General features: G+C 60.4%; 2 protein-coding genes across 3 annotated transcripts; both read right to left on the reverse strand.

Annotated features, from left to right (window-relative positions):
- Positions 1–264: 264 nt before the first annotated feature.
- Positions 265–8,186, reverse strand: CHRND (cholinergic receptor, nicotinic, delta (muscle)). 2 transcript variants are annotated; one of them, XM_008579431.1, is made up of 12 exons: positions 8,086–8,186; positions 7,708–7,853; positions 7,199–7,243; positions 6,529–6,638; positions 6,216–6,371; positions 5,909–6,018; positions 4,801–5,001; positions 3,465–3,576; positions 3,271–3,385; positions 2,264–2,468; positions 2,057–2,175; positions 265–919 (listed from the first exon to the last, which is right to left on the reverse strand). In XM_008579431.1, exons 1-12 carry the CDS (start codon positions 8,135–8,137, stop codon positions 737–739), a joined length of 1,554 nt encoding a protein of 517 aa, XP_008577653.1. In that variant the 5' UTR covers positions 8,138–8,186; the 3' UTR covers positions 265–736. The 2 variants fall into 2 exon arrangements, with proteins under 2 accessions (XP_008577653.1, XP_008577654.1); XM_008579432.1 differs by lacking the exon at positions 7,199–7,243.
- Positions 8,187–8,584: 398 nt separating this feature from the next.
- On the reverse strand, positions 8,585–13,786 carry PRSS56 (protease, serine, 56). The gene is made up of 13 exons (XM_008579435.1): positions 13,687–13,786; positions 12,937–13,044; positions 12,512–12,565; positions 12,219–12,408; positions 11,757–11,856; positions 11,511–11,670; positions 11,136–11,278; positions 10,725–10,887; positions 10,366–10,542; positions 10,116–10,280; positions 9,938–10,000; positions 9,462–9,568; positions 8,585–9,063 (listed from the first exon to the last, which is right to left on the reverse strand). The coding sequence occupies exons 1-13, from the start codon at positions 13,784–13,786 to the stop codon at positions 8,773–8,775; spliced, it is 1,821 nt and encodes a 606-aa protein (XP_008577657.1). The 3' UTR covers positions 8,585–8,772.
- Between the last annotated feature and the right edge of the window lie 2,509 nt (positions 13,787–16,295).

A 16,295-nucleotide genomic window follows, 5' to 3' on the forward strand; every position in this document is an offset into this window, starting at 1 on the left:
TATGTCCAAAATATTGCATGGCAACCCTACTTTGGGGAGGAGGAGTGGGGGTGGGTGATGGAGCACTCCGGAGGGTAGAGGCTGAGTTCTGGTGCTCTGGGATTGTGTGTGTGACCTCAGGCTGAGCCCGACCCTTCCACGCCAGTCCTCAGCTTTGCAGATGGACTCAGACACACAGTGGCCGAGACAGACAGGGCTGGGAAAGGACATTCTGGAACCCTGGTGCTCCCACCCCTGCAGAATACCTTCTTCCCTAAGGGGCCTGGAGAGAGGCGTCCCCAACCTCAGCTCCAGGTGAGGCTTCAGAAGCCCGAGGTTGAGGGTGGCTGGAGGAGCCAGGAAGTGAAGGCACAAAATCCTGCCTTCTCTACCCCCACCTAGGGGGGAGGGGGAGGCAGAGAAGAGGCCTCTGTCTGATCCCTCACAGAGCTCTCCCCATGAGGCCAGCCTGTGTGGCATCCTCCCTGGCCCCTGAGCCAGCCTCCTGCCTCCCTCACATCGTCCTGCCCATCTCTTCCAGCCGACGACCTCTCTCAGACCATCCTGGGTGGCTCCTGTCTTTATTTGCAAAGGAACTGCTACTGAGGACTGGGGCTGCCCCTTCACTTCCTGCGTCTCCACCCCAAGCCTTGCAGGACCCACAGGGCACAAGCCTCAGGCCAGGAGCTGGCCCTCCTAGGGAGAGCTGCTCCTCTCTTAGACCCTGCTGTCTGCCTGGCTACCCCTGCAGCCCACCCTAGATGAAGCGCTTGTCCTGCACTTGGTAAGAGTAGGGATCTCCAGGGAAAGGCTGAGGTGGGGGCTGGTTGTAGATGCCCTGCAGAAAGATCCAGGCCGTGCCCATCACCATGATGGGTGTCACCACAAACAGGCAGAGGCGGTCCACTGTGCGTGCCACACGGTTCCAGCTGTCCTTCTCCTGGGGGTGGGAGCACAGAGAGTGTTTAAGGAGGGCCCTCAGACCATAGACCCGCATCCCTAGCCAGGGCTCAGTGATGGAACCATGGCCTTGGTGGGTCTGTGGTGGCCACCTCCTGCTCAGAGCAGACAAGGTGTGCAGGCATATCCCCAGGAAGAGCACAAACCCTCTGGCTACAGACAGGGCTGGTCACTCTGTCGGTCTGGGAGGTAGGGTTCCAGGAGCTGGAGAGGAGCTGGGGGCTGAGGAAGGGACACAGGCCCCTCTCCTCTCTCTCACCCTTCCCAGCCACTCAGGACCACTGCTAGCCCATATGTGAACTGGAAAAAGGTACCCCTTTCTCAAGAGAGAATTTTAAAAAATTGTATAATATTGAACAACCACCTATGGCTACCTTTTAAATGTCTGACTCTTTCTGGAGCATCAGGCTTGGAGTTGAGCAGGGAGAGAAAAAGATTGCCAGCTGGGAGAAAGAAGGGGCCCTAAGGATGCTGAGTGTGGCCTGCACAGGATGGGGCTGTGTGCCTGGCTGGTGTGCTGCTGTGCAGTACGAGGCAGGAGTCCTTCCTCTCTGAGGGCCTGGAATCTGCACTCACCATGAACTCCCTCATCTAAACTGTTTTGTGTCTCTGAGGGTGATGGAGTTTGGATGTGTTGTCCCCTACAAAACTCACGTGGAAATTTGATCTCCAATGTGGCAGTGCTGGAAACTAATTGAGTCATGGGGGCGGATCCCTCATGAATGGATTAATGCTCTCCCTGGGGGCGGGGGGAGTAATGAGTGAGTTCTCGCTCTGTTAGTTCCCTTGTTGAGAGCTTGTTGCTTAAAGAGACCCTGGCACCTTCTCTCTCTCTCTCTCTTGCTTCCTCTCGCCATGTGATCTGCTCGTACCCACCGGCAGCCTGCCACTTTCCGCCATGAGTAGAAGCAGCCTGAGGCTCATGCCAGACGCAGCTGTCCCAGAATCGTAAGCCAAATAAACCTCTCTTCTTTATAAATTACCCAGTCTCAGGCAATTCTGTTATAGCAACACAAAACGGACTAAAACGGAGTGGAACCTTGAGCCCTGAAGACAGGATACACTTGGTCAGTGCACTACCTGAACACCTGCACGTGGCAACCCTGTGGCCACTTACCTCATTGTAATTGTTCTGGTCCCTCATGTGGTTAACGATGAAATTTGCCCCATCCACAGCCGGCTTTAGCTCGCTGAAGAGTTCCTGCTGGGCCTGCTCAGAGCTTGCTGAAGGCCGGCCTGTGGACACGGGGCCAGAGCAGGGTATGAGGCCTGCCTCCCCCCACCTCCCACAGATGGGTCAACACCAAGGCCACCAGAGACCCACGTGCAGTGGTGAGGCGTCGGGCCAGCCCATGCCGCTCTGACTGCTTCTCAAACATGAGGTCACTGCGTGACTTAAGCAAGAAGTATTCCTCAGCCTTGGACATGTAGCCCAGGGAGCTGCTCCTCCGGACCAGGGCCCCAGGGCTGGGTCCATCCTCTGCCGGGCGGGACATGTGCAGGATCTTGGGCAGAGTCTCCAGAAAGAGCTTTGGCAGGGTCAAGGAGACACAAGAAAGGCCATTTTACAAACACGAGGTGACTCTTGCACATCCTGATGTGTGTGACTCCATTCCTGGCTGCCACACAGTGCTTCCCAGTCTGACCCTGTCATTTATTCCCCTGATCTGCTACTGATGGACACTTAGGTTACTTCCAACTCTCCCTCATTACTCAGCACAAAGCAGAACTCATTCACTGAAAATGAATATTAAAAACAAAAAAGTAAGATGAATGCCCAAAATGTTGAACTCTCCCCACTCAAATGCTTAAAGACAAAAAGAGTTGCTAAGCTACTCTCAGGCAGCCCAGAACAGTCAGCTGGCCCTCCCGAGCACCCTGCCACCTCGGTCCTCATCTTCTTCCTATAAACCGAGGTAGAAGGAGCAAATCTTAGGCGTGCAGAAGGTGAATTTTTACAGATGCATACAACTGTGTAGTCACCAACCAGATAAGGTAGTGAACGTTATCTTGAAAGGGTTCTCAGGCCTCCCCCCGCAGTTCCTACCCACCCACAGAGGTAGCCACCATCCTGACTTCTGTCACCAATGACTGGTTTTTCCTGTTCTTGCATTTCATAGAAAGAAAACCCTGCAGTCTGTGCAGTCTGGTGTGTGGCTTCTTGCATGCAACATTGTGTTGGGAAGGGTATCCGTGCTGGCATGCAGCAGCACCTGGTGCCTTTGCACTGCCTGGTGGTATTCCCCTGCCGAGTATGCCCAGTGTCTTCACTTGTCCTCCTGTAGGTGGCCTCTGGACAATTTCCAGCATTTGGGGATCGAGAGTGCTCACCTTCTTGACGCCCTCGGACAGCACGTGGGTGCTGGGTGTTCGGAAGTGTATGTTGAGCACGATGACACAGATCACCACGACCATGGTGACCAGCACCATGCCAAAGAGCAGGAACCTGCAGGCACACACTCAGCCTGGAGCCCCCAGGGCCAGGACAGGTGAGTGGAGCAGGGCTGGGTGTGGGCGTCACTCACTTGCCGATGAGGGGGATGGCCATGGACGTGGCAGGCAGCCGCTTGGAGATGAGCAGCAAGAAGACAGACTGGGCCAGGAGCACCGAGATGGCCACTGACGTCTTCTCACCACCTGGGGAAGCCAGACTTAACTGTGATTTTGGGCCCCAGGCCCAGAGAGTCCCACTGCAGCCCCTGCCACCACTGTTCATGGTGCCACAGTGCCCTGATGAAAATCATGGGTTATGGAACTAGAGTCCCCGGGTTCAAATCCTGGCTCTGCCGCTTACTAGCTGGGTGACCTTGGACTAGTAGCCTAACCTCTCTGTACCTCACTTTCTCAACTGTTAAGTGTTGTGAGAGTGTGTTAAACACACGTCACTCTGCTTGGCACTGGGTAAGTGCTCAACAAACACCAGCCACCACCATTAGCCCACCCCCTGCTATTCAACCCTCCTTCTGAAGCTCAGATCTGGGTGTCACTCCCCTTCTCAGAAAGCTCCCAGGTGTCCTTATAGCACGAGGATGACACCCCAACTCTCAGCCCTTCACTCAGAGGCCCCAGCCTGGCGCTGCCCTCCTCTGCCCACCTGAGCTCCTGTGTGCGATGGCGGGGCTGAGGGGGCTCCCCCACTCGGGTCCCACCTGCCCCTGCCCCGACCCCTCCTCATCTGCACGGCTGCTCTTCACGGCCTAACACAGCCGCACACCCGCTTCACAGTCTGGCTCGAGCTCCGCCTCCTCCAGGAACCCCCCCAGCCCCACTGCACCTAGAATGGCCCCCACCCCGCCCCAGGCCACCCGCCTCGTCCTATGGTTTCTACCTTGTCTGCCAGGGGCAGGGACTGGGTCCCCTTTGTCCCTGGGACTCACTGTGTCCTGCTTATAATAAATATTCTGAAATTGTAAAATTGTTGCCTCCTGGAGCCAAGAGTGGAGATTACTTTTCTGCCCCTACGCCCTGGCTTCCTGGACACCACATTATTCACCCACTGGCTCAATGGCTTAATGGCCTCCTGTGTGCCAGGGCCATGGCCACATAGTGGTGACCATGACAGACCCAGTCTCTGCCCCGACAGAGGGACAGTCTAGCAGTTCTCCCTAGGGCCTCTGGGAAGCCCACTGGGAGAGGCAGAAGTAGTGTCCAGGAGGCAACCTGCCCTGTCCACTTGGGGGGGTGGACAGTGTCACAGAGCCCTCCTCTTGGCTGGCCCCCTGGTCCTCAGGCAGGCCTAGATCCTGGGCAGGGAGCTCCAGGAGTGGTGACCCATGCAGCTCCCGGAGGAAGTGAGGGGCAGGTGGCCTCAGGGGAGGGGAAGAGGCGGCTGGGCGAGGGACTGGTGCTGCCGAGGCTCACTGTCGGCTGGCAGGTAGAAGACCAGGTTGACCATGAAGGAGATGAGCACGCAGGGCACCAGGATGTTGATGATGTAGAAGAGAGGCTTGCGGCGGATGATGAGGTAGAAGGTGACGTCCTGGCGGCTGGGGCTGTCCAGCGGGGCGTGGGGGTCCACGTTGACCCTGGCCGGCCGGTGCACTATCTCCCACTCCCCGTTTTCTGAGGACGACACATGGACACTTGGGGTTGGGCTGAGAAAGAGCGGCTGGGGGCTAAGGAGGACCCCAGGACAGAACCTAAAGTGGTGGGCGGCCCCGGGGAGGCTCAGGTGCTGTGTCCCTGAGGGTTGGGATGCAAGTTTCAGTCTGTGAGGGGGACACTTTCCTCTGTGATTGATTTTTTTTTTTAATCTCCTTGGAAAAAATAGAAGCTGAGGCCATACAGGCCATACAAGGTTCAAATGAGGAGTATGTTTTGGATCAAAATACATCGTGAGCCAAAAATAGGTATTTACAGATTAAAGAGACAGTAAAAAAAAAGACATTCAGTTATTGAGCTTGTCTTCCTAAGAGAAAAAGAAAAGCGAAGTCGCCCTAATCAGGCTGCTCCCATTCGGCTGGGTCTTGGGTATAACGAGCCAGCAAGAGCAGCACCACGCCTTGGCCATGGTGTGTCAGCCCTGAGACCAGCAGGACAGGGGTCTCTTCTGACGGACAGGGCGTCAGGGCATATGGGAGGGGATGACATGCACCCTATCAGCATGACACAGCCCACACCCCAGCCACACCCCTGGGCGCTCCAGGCACCAAAACACTAACCACCCTCAGCCGCATCCATCCCCGGGGACTCCTGCCCAGACCCAGAAGAGTCTCCTGGCCTGGGGGGTTGGGGACACTGGCACCGTGCTGTCTCTGCCTCAGTTAGTGTGAGTGTCTGTGTGTTTCTGTGTGGGCAGACACGGGAGGCCTGTTGTGTTATCTGTGCATGTGTACCCGTGTGCTGGCGTCCGAGGTGTGTGTGCACACGCGTGCATCTCCGGGGATGGGAGGTGTCGGTGTGACTGTTCGTGTGTATCGTGGATGTGTGTCTGAGGGGCCTGCCTGCCACCTGCGGCTGCTCCAAGTACCTGTGAAGCCCTCAGGGTCGATGATGATCCACTCCACGGGGTAGGGGCGGCCCTGTTCCTTTTCCTGCTTCAGGCTCAGGGTGATCTCCTTGGCCGTGTACTTGAGCGAACTGGGGAGGGCAGTGGGCACAGGGTGACCCTCGGCCACTGGCGGGGGTCTGGGGGAAGGGCTAGGAGAGGAAGGCCGCTGGGGGAGGGGGCTCTGATAGGACGGGGCAGAGGGCCTCTGCTGGAGGGGCCTTGTTCTTCTCCTCCAGCCCCCCGCAGGGTGGCCTGGGGTGAGGGGTGGCTGGAGAAGTGGGTGCACCTGAACTTGAGGGAGCAGTTCTGCCAGTCGAAGGGGAAGTAGGTGACAGAGATGGGACAGGAGGAGCGGAAGATGGCAGGCGGCAGCCAGTACACGTAGCCCGAGTCATAGACGAGCACGTTGCAGGAGTAGGAAATCTGGAAGGAGCCGTCATTGCTGGGGGACAGGGACAAGGGCCATAGTGAGTACTGGCCAGCTGAGAACTGACAGGGTCAGGGGAAGCAGAGGAGGAAGGGCGGGCAGGAGCTGGGGGCTGGAGGAGGAGGCTGAGGAAGCGTGAGGAAGGGGTAGAGGATGGGGGGCTCGGCTCAGCTTGTTCTCCAGCACGATCTCTGGGAGCCACAGCATGTCGGGGGGCAGGCGCAGGACGCTGATGTTCCCAAATTCATTGGCGTCCCACTTCAGACGGCTGTCTGTCCAGCCCTGGAAGCCCGAAAGGCATGTCAGCAGTGGGCTCTGCTGCTGTCCAGGCTCCCCCCGCCCCCCGACTTTCCTTGGGGAAGGCTGAACAGGGTCTGGGAGCTGTGACAAAAGAGGACTGGAGGAGGCAGGCACAGAGTGGGGACTCAGGTCTGTCATGACAGCTCTGCAGCGTGTACCCTGCACAACTGAGGGAGCATTATTTCCATTGTGGACATAGAAGATTTGTGTCTGTATTACAAACTTCTGACAAGTGGCAGAAGAGTGTCTTCTAATAAAAATCAGGATACAGTCACAATTTTCCCACAGACAATTTTTTTTTTTTTGAAACAATCGATTGTACATAACCGTGGTGTATCCTAATCCACTAGAAGGCGCCATCAGGGCTGGCAGGGGCACTAGGTCAGGGGAAGGGCAGTCGGGCCTGGGGTTTTTTTTGTAGAGAGGAGCCAACCTCTCCTGGAGGACAGTGTCCAAGGCAGGCTGGGGATCCCCAAGTGGAAGTGAGCACACGGGAGCCTGAGCCCTGCACCCTACTCCGGCTCTGTGTGGGGTGTTCTTACGTGTTCTATCCACACGTTGGTGGTGAGGGTCTCCTCGACTTCTTTCTGTAATCAGACAGGCGTGGTGTCCTCCGGGAGCCTACATTGTTCTGTCACTGGCACTCATTTACCAGACACCTACTCCCAACTGGCACCCAGGGGAAACCATGGCAACGAAGCCGACCAGCCTCTTGCCCCGAGCACTCACAGACAGGAGTGGGTGGGCAGACCAGGGGCCAGAGGGCAAATGGCCTCTGAAGTGTATCATGCGTTTGGCATGTCATATGGAGTGTGCAATGGGGGGGCATCCCCTAGAGCTGAAGCTGGAGGGGAGGGGGTGCCAGCCTTGGAGGGCAGGAGGCCTGTGGGCACGCAGGACATGGCGGGTGGCCCGAGCATGTTTCCCGGGGAGGGAGCTACATAGGCTGGTCTGGGGCCTCGAGCTTCCTCCATGCCATCTGGTCCGGTCTGGTCCCGGAGAAGCAGTTCCTGCCCTCCCTCCCCAGTCCCCCACGGAAGAGGCCTCTCACCAGAGAGATGAGGTTGGAGAGGGTGAGGGCCAGCGAGACTTCCACGCTCTCCTCTTTGTGTGCCACGGGCCGGAGCTCCTTGCTGTAGCCCTTCTCGTGGAACAGGTGCCGGATCAGCCGCTCCTCCTCGTTCAGGCCCCAGCTGCCTGGGGAGGATTGGGGACTGGAACAGGGCCTTGGGCAGGGGACCCAGGAAGGAAGCAGCCCTGAGTGGGGAGCCTGGAGGTCGGGCCCTCACAGTGAGGAATGGCAGCGCGGGAGTGGGGAGTTGGGCATGATTCTGGGGAGGGAGCATCACGTAGGAAAGAGCAGCAGGGAGTCGTGCAGTGGGGGGCCCGGGTAGGCGTCATGAGAGGTGGGGGTGATGTCTACCCTTACCACAAATGACAAAGGTGGCCAGCAGCCCCAGCGTCAGCACAGTCCCCTCCATCCTGTCCCTCTGACTGCATCTTGTGTCTGCCCCTCCTACTGCAGGGCTGTGGAATGAGGGTGGGCGGGAGAGGGGACAGGTGCTGGGTGGGGGTGGGGGGCAAAGGAAAGAGGCAGCCGGAAACGCAATCTGACACCTCGACGAGGGGGTGGGGACTGTCCAGCCAGAGCAGGAGCCCAAGGACATGAGGCAAAGATTCCGGGCTGGGACTAACTGCACTAGTGGTGAGGGTGGAGGCAGGGTGGAGACACTGACATTGGGGGCAGTGGTAGCTGGCCACGGGTGGCGCGGGATGAGAGGCAGAGATATACTCAGATGAGGGCTTAGCAGCCCCTCCCCAGCTTCTCTGTGACCTCTGCCAGCTGCTTCCAGAGACGGGGCTCTGCCTGGGCCCCACCCCATGAAATCCCACCAGATCCGCACCCAAGAAAGCTCCAGAATCGACTCTGTAGATTATAAATAACATTTATTAAAGCAGCTGTGATTCCCTGATCACACACCTGGGAAGACACACAGGCCAGGACCCCTACCCCACCCACACACATCCAGCCAGCTGTGGCAGCTTGTCATCATGCTCCCTGAACCCCTCTTAGTCCCTGGGAGCAGTAGGTCCACACCAAGGGCCCTGACATGGCTCATGGCTGCCTGGCTAGGGGAGCCTGAGGGCTGAGTGGGGGATGTCCCTTCCTCCCCAGCCCTGGGCCCTGGCCCACACCCACCCGGGGCCCCTCAGGTTCTCCCTTTGTCAGGGTGGCCAAGCGGAAGGCCTGCAGAGCCTGCACCAGCAGCCGGGGGAGGCTGCGAGCCAGAGTGGCCTGCTCCAGGCCCACCAGGCCACTGAAGACCACACGCCGGTCTCCCAAGCCTGCCCGCACCCAGGCTCTGAAGAGTCCAGTCAGTGTCTTGGAGCCCAGATCTGCCAGGACCTACAAGGGAGGAGGGGGGTCAGGGGCCCAGAAACCCACTCCTGAGTGGGAGTCCTGGAGGTCACCCCCTCTCTTCCTGGACCCCAGAAACTCTCACCTAGACCCAGGCCCCTCTCCTCCCCTCATCCCAGCCCTGCTCATTTCCTGCTCACTTGGACACCCCCATGAGCCCCTACACTGACACCTCTCCACCCCACCCCCCACCTCCACCCCAGAGCTGGAGCAGAGTCAACCCAGGCTGCTGGGGGTGGGGGAGGTCCTCTCTCCTGCTGTGGGGTAGGTGTCCCCTCTCTCCCCGCCCACGAGGGCTGGACCTCTGCACCTTCTCTGGCCTGGACCCCAGCAAGGTCAGCCTTCGAAGGCCACTGTGAAGGAGTCTGGGGAGCCTGGGGACCTACCTCGTGAAAGTTCATGGCCAGGTGCTCAGAGGGGACCTGCAGGATCCAGGCATGGGCCTCCTGAAGGGCTGCCAACCTTTGTCGGAGGGGATCCAGCCCAGGGCAGACTGCAGGAAGGGGAAAGGTCCCAGGAATAGCAGAAAACTGACAGGGTGTGGAGCTGGAGAGGGACTCCCACCAGTATCTCAGGTCGGCCTCCCAATGGGCACATTTATCCTCCTTATCCTACAGATGGGGAAACTGAGGCTCACAGAGGTTAAGCGATCACACAAGGCAGAGTATCTTTGTTTGACACTGATGAGGGCCCAAAGCCGCAAGTCCCCTCAGAGCCTCAACTGCCTCACTTGGAAGAGGGAGAGAGCGGTCCTGCCCGTTCCTCCTGGGTTAACTGCTCCCCAGCGCAGTCCCCCCCACTCCAGGCCTCTGCCAGCCCCTGGGCCTACTCTCTCCCCGCAGCCGGCAGAGGGCGTCATTACCGTTCGTCTCCCCGCGCTGCTCTGGCCTCCGCTTCGGGAAGCGCGCGCCTGCAGCCCACGATCCTGGGGAGGCGCGGGGTCAGAGGAGCGCGTCGGCAGCAGAAAGCTGGCTCCGCAGCGCAGGGCTGGGGCCGGGGCCGGGATCGGGCCAGGGGCTGGGCTGGAGGGCGTGGGGTACCTGAGTGCAGCCGCTGCTCCCGGGCAGTGTGCCCGGGAGGCTCCCGGAGCGACGGAGCGGGGCGAACCAGGGCGGGGACCAGGCGCCGGAGACCCGGGCGCGGGGCGAGCAGATCCTGGGCGCCCCGCAGCAGGCCCAGCAGCAGGTGCGCCAGCGAGCGCAGCTCTGCGGGCGGGACAAGGTTCCCAGTGGCGGTGAGAAGCGGGCCAGGCTTCCTCCCCCCCGCCCCCCCCCTGGAGAAGGGACTGACCGCATCGCCGCCGGCGCTGCAGACACTGCTGGTGCGCCAGGAGCGCACAGGCGCCCTCGGACCCTGGGCACAGGCGCGCGTAGAAGGCGCAGGGTTGGGCGGCGTGTGCCAGCTGCTCCTTGGGCGGTTCCCAAGCCAGAAGCTCCCTGCAGCTGGGCTCGCGGCTGGAGGGGGCCGCTGCGAGCGGGGCAGGGGACAGCTCACTCCCTGTTTGGGTCCCTAGCCCCCGCAGCCCTTCCCCTGAAGGAGACAGGTTTAACCCACGGAGAAGAAAGCTGGGGGTGCGGGCGAAGCGGGCTTGTCCCAGGGCTGTCTGCAGGGACACTCTGGGGAGGGGGGGATTGGAAGGAGGCTCTCACCGCTCATCTGCTCCCGGAGCCAGTCCTTGAACACGGCCACGCGGGTGTAGACCCCGGGCTTCCCTGGCTCGCCGCAGCCGTCCCCCCAGGAGGTGACGCCGAACAGGACCTCTCTGGGGCGGGGGCCAGACTCGGAACAGGTCAGGGGGCCTCCAGAGTCACCCTGCGGGGACCAGAGCCAAGAGAGAGGTCACTGAATCCTCCCGTCCCCCTCTCCTGCCTGCCTTACACCTGGCAGGGTAAGTTAAGGAATCTCTGAGCTCTTCGGTGGTTACCACTCGGACCCATTTTAGCGACGAGGACGTAGAGGCTCAGTGAAGTTGAGCGACAGCCTGACCGTAAAAGGAAAGGAGGCCGTCCTGCTTCTGGGCAGCTACCAGCCAGCGCCCTCCCATCAGTATGGGATCTCACCTGGCACGAGTCGATGCCCCCCGCCAGGTAACCGGCACAGAGCATGGTGCTGGGGTGCAGCCCAGGCCCCAGAGCCCTTTGGCAGGTGTCGTCGCTGAGCAGGGGGACGCGGGCCTCCCTCACCGCCTCAGCCTCTGGCCCGTCTGCAGGAAAGCGATAGAAGGGGCTCAAGTCTGGGTGGCAGGAGCCCCGCTTTGAGGGTCCCTCTCCACGCCTTCCTGAATCCTCCCCCTTTGCAAGATCGGGCAGCATTTCGCGAAGGCAGCTGAAGCAGGCCGGATTTCTCACAGCCCGGCTTCCCCAAACTCTATCGTCTCGCCCCCCATTCTTCCCACGCAGGCGCTCGGCTCACCCAGGCCCTGCCCCGTCCAGTACCTTCGAAGAGGGCCCCCCAGCCCGCGATGGCGCAGGCGGTGCCAGCGGGGGGCTCCCGGGGCCCCTGGGGCAGACACACGGGGCGCGCCGGTCCTGCCGGGCTCACCGGCGTCCACAGCTGCACCAGGGCCAAGTCGTTGTGGAAGGTCCGCGGGTCAAACTGGGGAGGGGGCGGCGGCGCCAGGTCAACGAGGCAGGGGTGGGGTTGCTGTTCCCAGCCCCCAGGGTCTGGAGGTGCCCTCTCACCTTGGGGTGGGGCAAGATGCGGTTCACCGGCACCTCCTCCGCTTGGTCCCCTTGGAGCCCTTCGGCCAGCGTCACAGTCCACAGAAGCTCATTCTGGGCGCTGGTGGGGGGTGGGGCGGAGAGGGGCTGATAGGAAGGTCAGGGGTGCACCGAGGCCCCCTGGAAACCCTGCCCTGCGCCTCCTGGCACCACGCCGCGATCCCGCACAGCAGGTTGTTTCTCTGCCTGGGAGGCAGGGCGGGTGGGCCGGGGAGGTCTCTCCCCACAGAGTGGGCTCATACCCCAGGGGTCCGCACCCTGGGTGGGCGGGGGCGGGCGACTTGAGACCAGGGAGCGCGGGGCCTTCCGCCGCCAGAGGGCAGCAGAGACCGGCTGTCCAGCGCGTCGACCATCTGACCACTCCGAAGGTGCTGGACCCGGCAGTGGGGACCCAGTGGGCAGGGACCTGGGGGCCCGACATACCCGGCAAAGCAGTGCGCCGCGGTGAGTACCCAGGACGCCGCCACCAGGACGCCGCCACACAGAGGCTGCCCCCCGAGCTGTAGCCTCACCAGCCAGGGCCAGGCCCCAGGGGGTGCGGCGCTGCCCCCCACTATGCGGCCGTGGGCCCGTGTCACGTTGGTAGTGCCTGGGCGCCTCTCGCCACACGGCCCTAGAAAGGCGCAAGTGGTGTCATGAGGGACAAATTCTGGCCGTCCTCACCATCGAGTCCCACCCTGCTCTCAGCCCTGCCCCCTCAGACTTTTCAGCCTCACCTGACTCAGGTGGGTCCTGGAGGAGTGGGGCTTGAGGCCTGGGATGCCCAGGTCCTGCTGAGAAACACACCCTTGAGTCTCACTGCCATCCTCTTGCCGGTCCTCCACCCCAGGCTGGGCTTCTCTCCCCTTGTACCCCTCCCCCTAGCACATAGGTGCTAGTTCAGCAGGATGAACTCACTGTTCACCACGGGAGCCCAGACTGCTCCTGCCACCCCTCTTTGCCCATGCTGTGCCCCAGGCCTGGCATGCCCTTTCTACTCGGAGGGATCTTCATCAGCATTGCTTTGGTTGCAGCCCCACCCAGCCTCTGCCCACCAGAAGGGAGTCAAGTTGGAAGGGAGGGGGTGGAGGAGGACAGGAGAAAGGGCCCAGGGTTGTGAGTGCAAGTTCACTGGGGCATGGGGTGACATAATTGGCACAACCTCGACACTCATGCAGTCTGTGCTGGATCTCCATCACCACACGCTTTACTGCCCACTGGGCGCTCCTCTGGGCAGCTTGCAATGCCTGCGTCCCCTGGGCCGACAGAACTGCGGGGCATGGGGCACAAAATTATGAATGATTGGGCAAGAGCCTCAGTCCAGTCATCCTGGCCCCAGCCTTGAGCCCTGCCTTGGGAAACCCACAGGGAAGCAGGCTGGGCTCCCAGGGCACTGGGGCAGAATGGGGAGGAGAGAGCCCCAGGGCTCCTGGGTCCAGCACTCAGAGCAGATGGTCCCAGAACCTCAGCCCGAGATATCTCTAATTAACTGAGCTGGGCTGGAACCTTTGAAAAGCGCCTTTTTCTTAAACATTAAAGGAAAAACAGCACTCCAAAGATACAGACATCACAGAACTCAGGCTTATTGACGTAAAGTGACTGTGGTTGAGTTGCCCGCTTGGGGTCCAGCCAGACAAGGGCATGCTGCTCTGGGTCTTTTCCTCCCTGCTAAGTCTGGAAACTTCACTAAATGCCCTTTGGCAGACCTTCCAGTTCTCCTCTTTCCAGCCTTTCTTTCCCCTTTATCTCCTACCTGAACCTCAATTCCTGGCCCCTTCTCCCACCAGGGTGGGCAGAAGAGGTTAAAGGTCCTTATGAGTGGGGGTGACAAGCTCATCTTCCCCCACCAGGGACCTCACTTCCTCTGTGTCCCTCCCGCCTCCGCCGCTCCCTTGGACCAGCCCGGGCTCACCTTGCAGGGTGCTGGGGGGCAGGCGCATGTATAGTGGGTGCCCATGAGCGGGCCATGTGTCTGGGAGGGGCAGCAGCAGCAGCAGCACAGTCAGCAGCATGGTGACCAGGAGCTGGGGCAAGAGACCCTGTCCTCTGTCCTCCTCGGGGTCCACCCTGCAGGCGCTTACCCCTTGGTGCCCGCTTCCCGCTGCCTTTCTGCCCCTGGGCACTGAATTTTTGTCCCTCAAATCATCTGACCCTGTTCTCTTACATCAAAATTACCCACTTCCCTTGGTCCGCCCCTCACCTGGCCCTTAACTCCTAGGAGCCCACAGGGCTATATACAGCACAGACTGGGGTGGGGGTGCTTGGGAGGGCGGCCAGGATTGGGGGAGGGAGTGGGGTAGTGGGCTCGACCCTCACCTTTGAAGTCTCATCGTCCCAGCTCTGAGCCCCCCTTCTGTCAAAAGAGCCCTTGTTTCTGCGGCTCCATCAAAGGGGCCAAGACAGGGGAGAAGAACTGACGGTTGGGCCAGGGGCCAGGCAGAGGGGGACTGGTGGGCAGGGGCTGGCCCTGTCGCTGGGGCTGAGATGGGGGGGGCATCCCCATGTGCCTCTACTCTCTGAGGAGCTTCAGCTGTGCTGGGGGCAGACACTCCTGGAGGGAGGAGGGAAGGGGGTGTCCGGGGGTTCTTGGCATCCCCACCCCCGGAGGAAGCCCCTGAGCTCCCGGCCCCTCTGCCCCTAATTGCTTGGCAGCGTCCCTCCGCAATGTGGCCATTTCTAAAGATGATCAAAGCATCCTAATTAGCGCCGTAATTGCCGCACTGGGGGTAGTGGGGTGGGAAGAGGCAAAGGCAGGCGGACGCTGGAGTGGCCCAGAGAGCAGGGCGGGAGATGAAAGGCCCACAGTGGCCCAGTTCGGGGAGGACAGGCCCCAGCAGCTTCTGACGCGCTCCCAGACCCCCTGTCCCTGCACAGTGCCCGCTCGCCTGTCCAGCATTGTTCTCAGTTGCTGTGACCCTGATCTGGCAGGAGGGAGTCTTCTGGAGTCTCACGGGAAGGGCCACAAATGGGCAGCTCTCCTGGGATTGAGTCACCTCAGGCAGGGTGGTTCCCTTCTGCCCTGAAGAATGCCCTGGGGCCCCCCAAAATACCCTGGCACCCCAATTCATGCTGGTGATCCCAGGGCACACCACAGGAACCAGTAAACGCTGTGAACCAGAGCTCTCACCCCCTGGACAGCCAGTGGTTCAACATTTACCGACACACCACTATGTGGCTTCTCCCTTCACCAGTTCCCACTGTGCTTCCTAAAGACAGTGCCTCTGATTCAGGAATGCCATGGAAATACCGTCTGTGTACGGATTGTTGTGAGGGAATTGCAGGAAGTATCAGAGTGTGTACCCATCTTGCACGGTATCTTTTTATACCTCATCTCCAAATTCTTGGCAGAGAGGGTGTTAGCTCAACTTTGTCCTCCACCCCCTAGCACACAGGGCATGAGAAAGTGTCCAAAGGAAGACTATCTGTGGTTCCAAGTAAGAGCCACCAAGGTAGGGGATCCTGAGAGCAGAGGAGGTGGGTGGGGAAGCCTCACAGGCGTCTGGGCGGAGAGGCCAACAGCTTCGACCTGCCCTCTGAGCTTCTGCCCTGCAGGTCCTTACATCCCAACTGAGGGGATAAACGACCAAGCAGCTCAGGACACTTTCCCTGGGGAATTCCTTTGAGGGGGGCATGTTCTGACCATGCAGCACCCACCCGAGTCCCTCAAAGCCAGGTGAGCCAGGCCAGAGCAGGCCGTGCAGAGCCTTCCTGCCCCGCCTCCCACCTCTCTTCCACCTCCACTGGTCTTCTGGGCATGAGGTGGCAGGAGCGGTAGGACCAAAAGCTGTTGTCTCTACTTACGGTGGCGTCTGCCCCAAGCCGCCTCAGGGTAGGAACCCAGCCACTGCCAAAGAAAACAGGGACCATGGGCCGGCCTGGTGGCGCACTGCTGTAGTGCGCCGCTTGGGAGTGTGGTGGTGCTCCCGCCGAGGGTTCGGATCCCACATACAGACCGGTTCCTGCTCACTGGCTGAGCGAGGGGCGGGCGCAGCACCGAGGGTTGCGATCCCGTTGCCGGTCCCAGTCCGGTAGGGGCGCGACACTGAGGGTTGCGGTCCGTTGCCGGACACGGAAAAAGACAAAAAGAAAAAAAAAAAAAAAGAAAAAAGAAAACAGGGACCATGGGCCGGCCTGGTGGCGCACTGCTGTAGTGCGCCGCTTGGGAGTGTGGTGGTGCTCCCGCCGAGGGTTCGGATCCCACATACAGACCGGTTCCTGCTCACTGGCTGAGCGAGGGGCGGGCGCAGCACCGAGGGTTGCGATCCCGTTGCCGGTCCCAGTCCGGTAGGGGCGCGACACTGAGGGTTGCGGTCCGTTGCCGGACACGGAAAAAGACAAAAAGGAAAAAAAAAAAAAAGAAAAAAGAAAACAGGGACCGTACAGCTTGGATTGCAATTCTGCTCAAACCCTGTCCCACTGTTCTCTGGCCCCTCTGCCCATTTCCTGTCCCCACAGCTGGTCCTGAGCCCTCTCCTCTCCTTTCCCCTGTATATACCCCACCCCCAAATCTGGGTCATGGGT

This window comes from Galeopterus variegatus, unplaced genomic scaffold (genome assembly GCF_000696425.1).
Source record: "Galeopterus variegatus unplaced genomic scaffold, G_variegatus-3.0.2 Scaffold1883, whole genome shotgun sequence".
Lineage (NCBI taxonomy): Eukaryota > Metazoa > Chordata > Mammalia > Dermoptera > Cynocephalidae > Galeopterus > Galeopterus variegatus.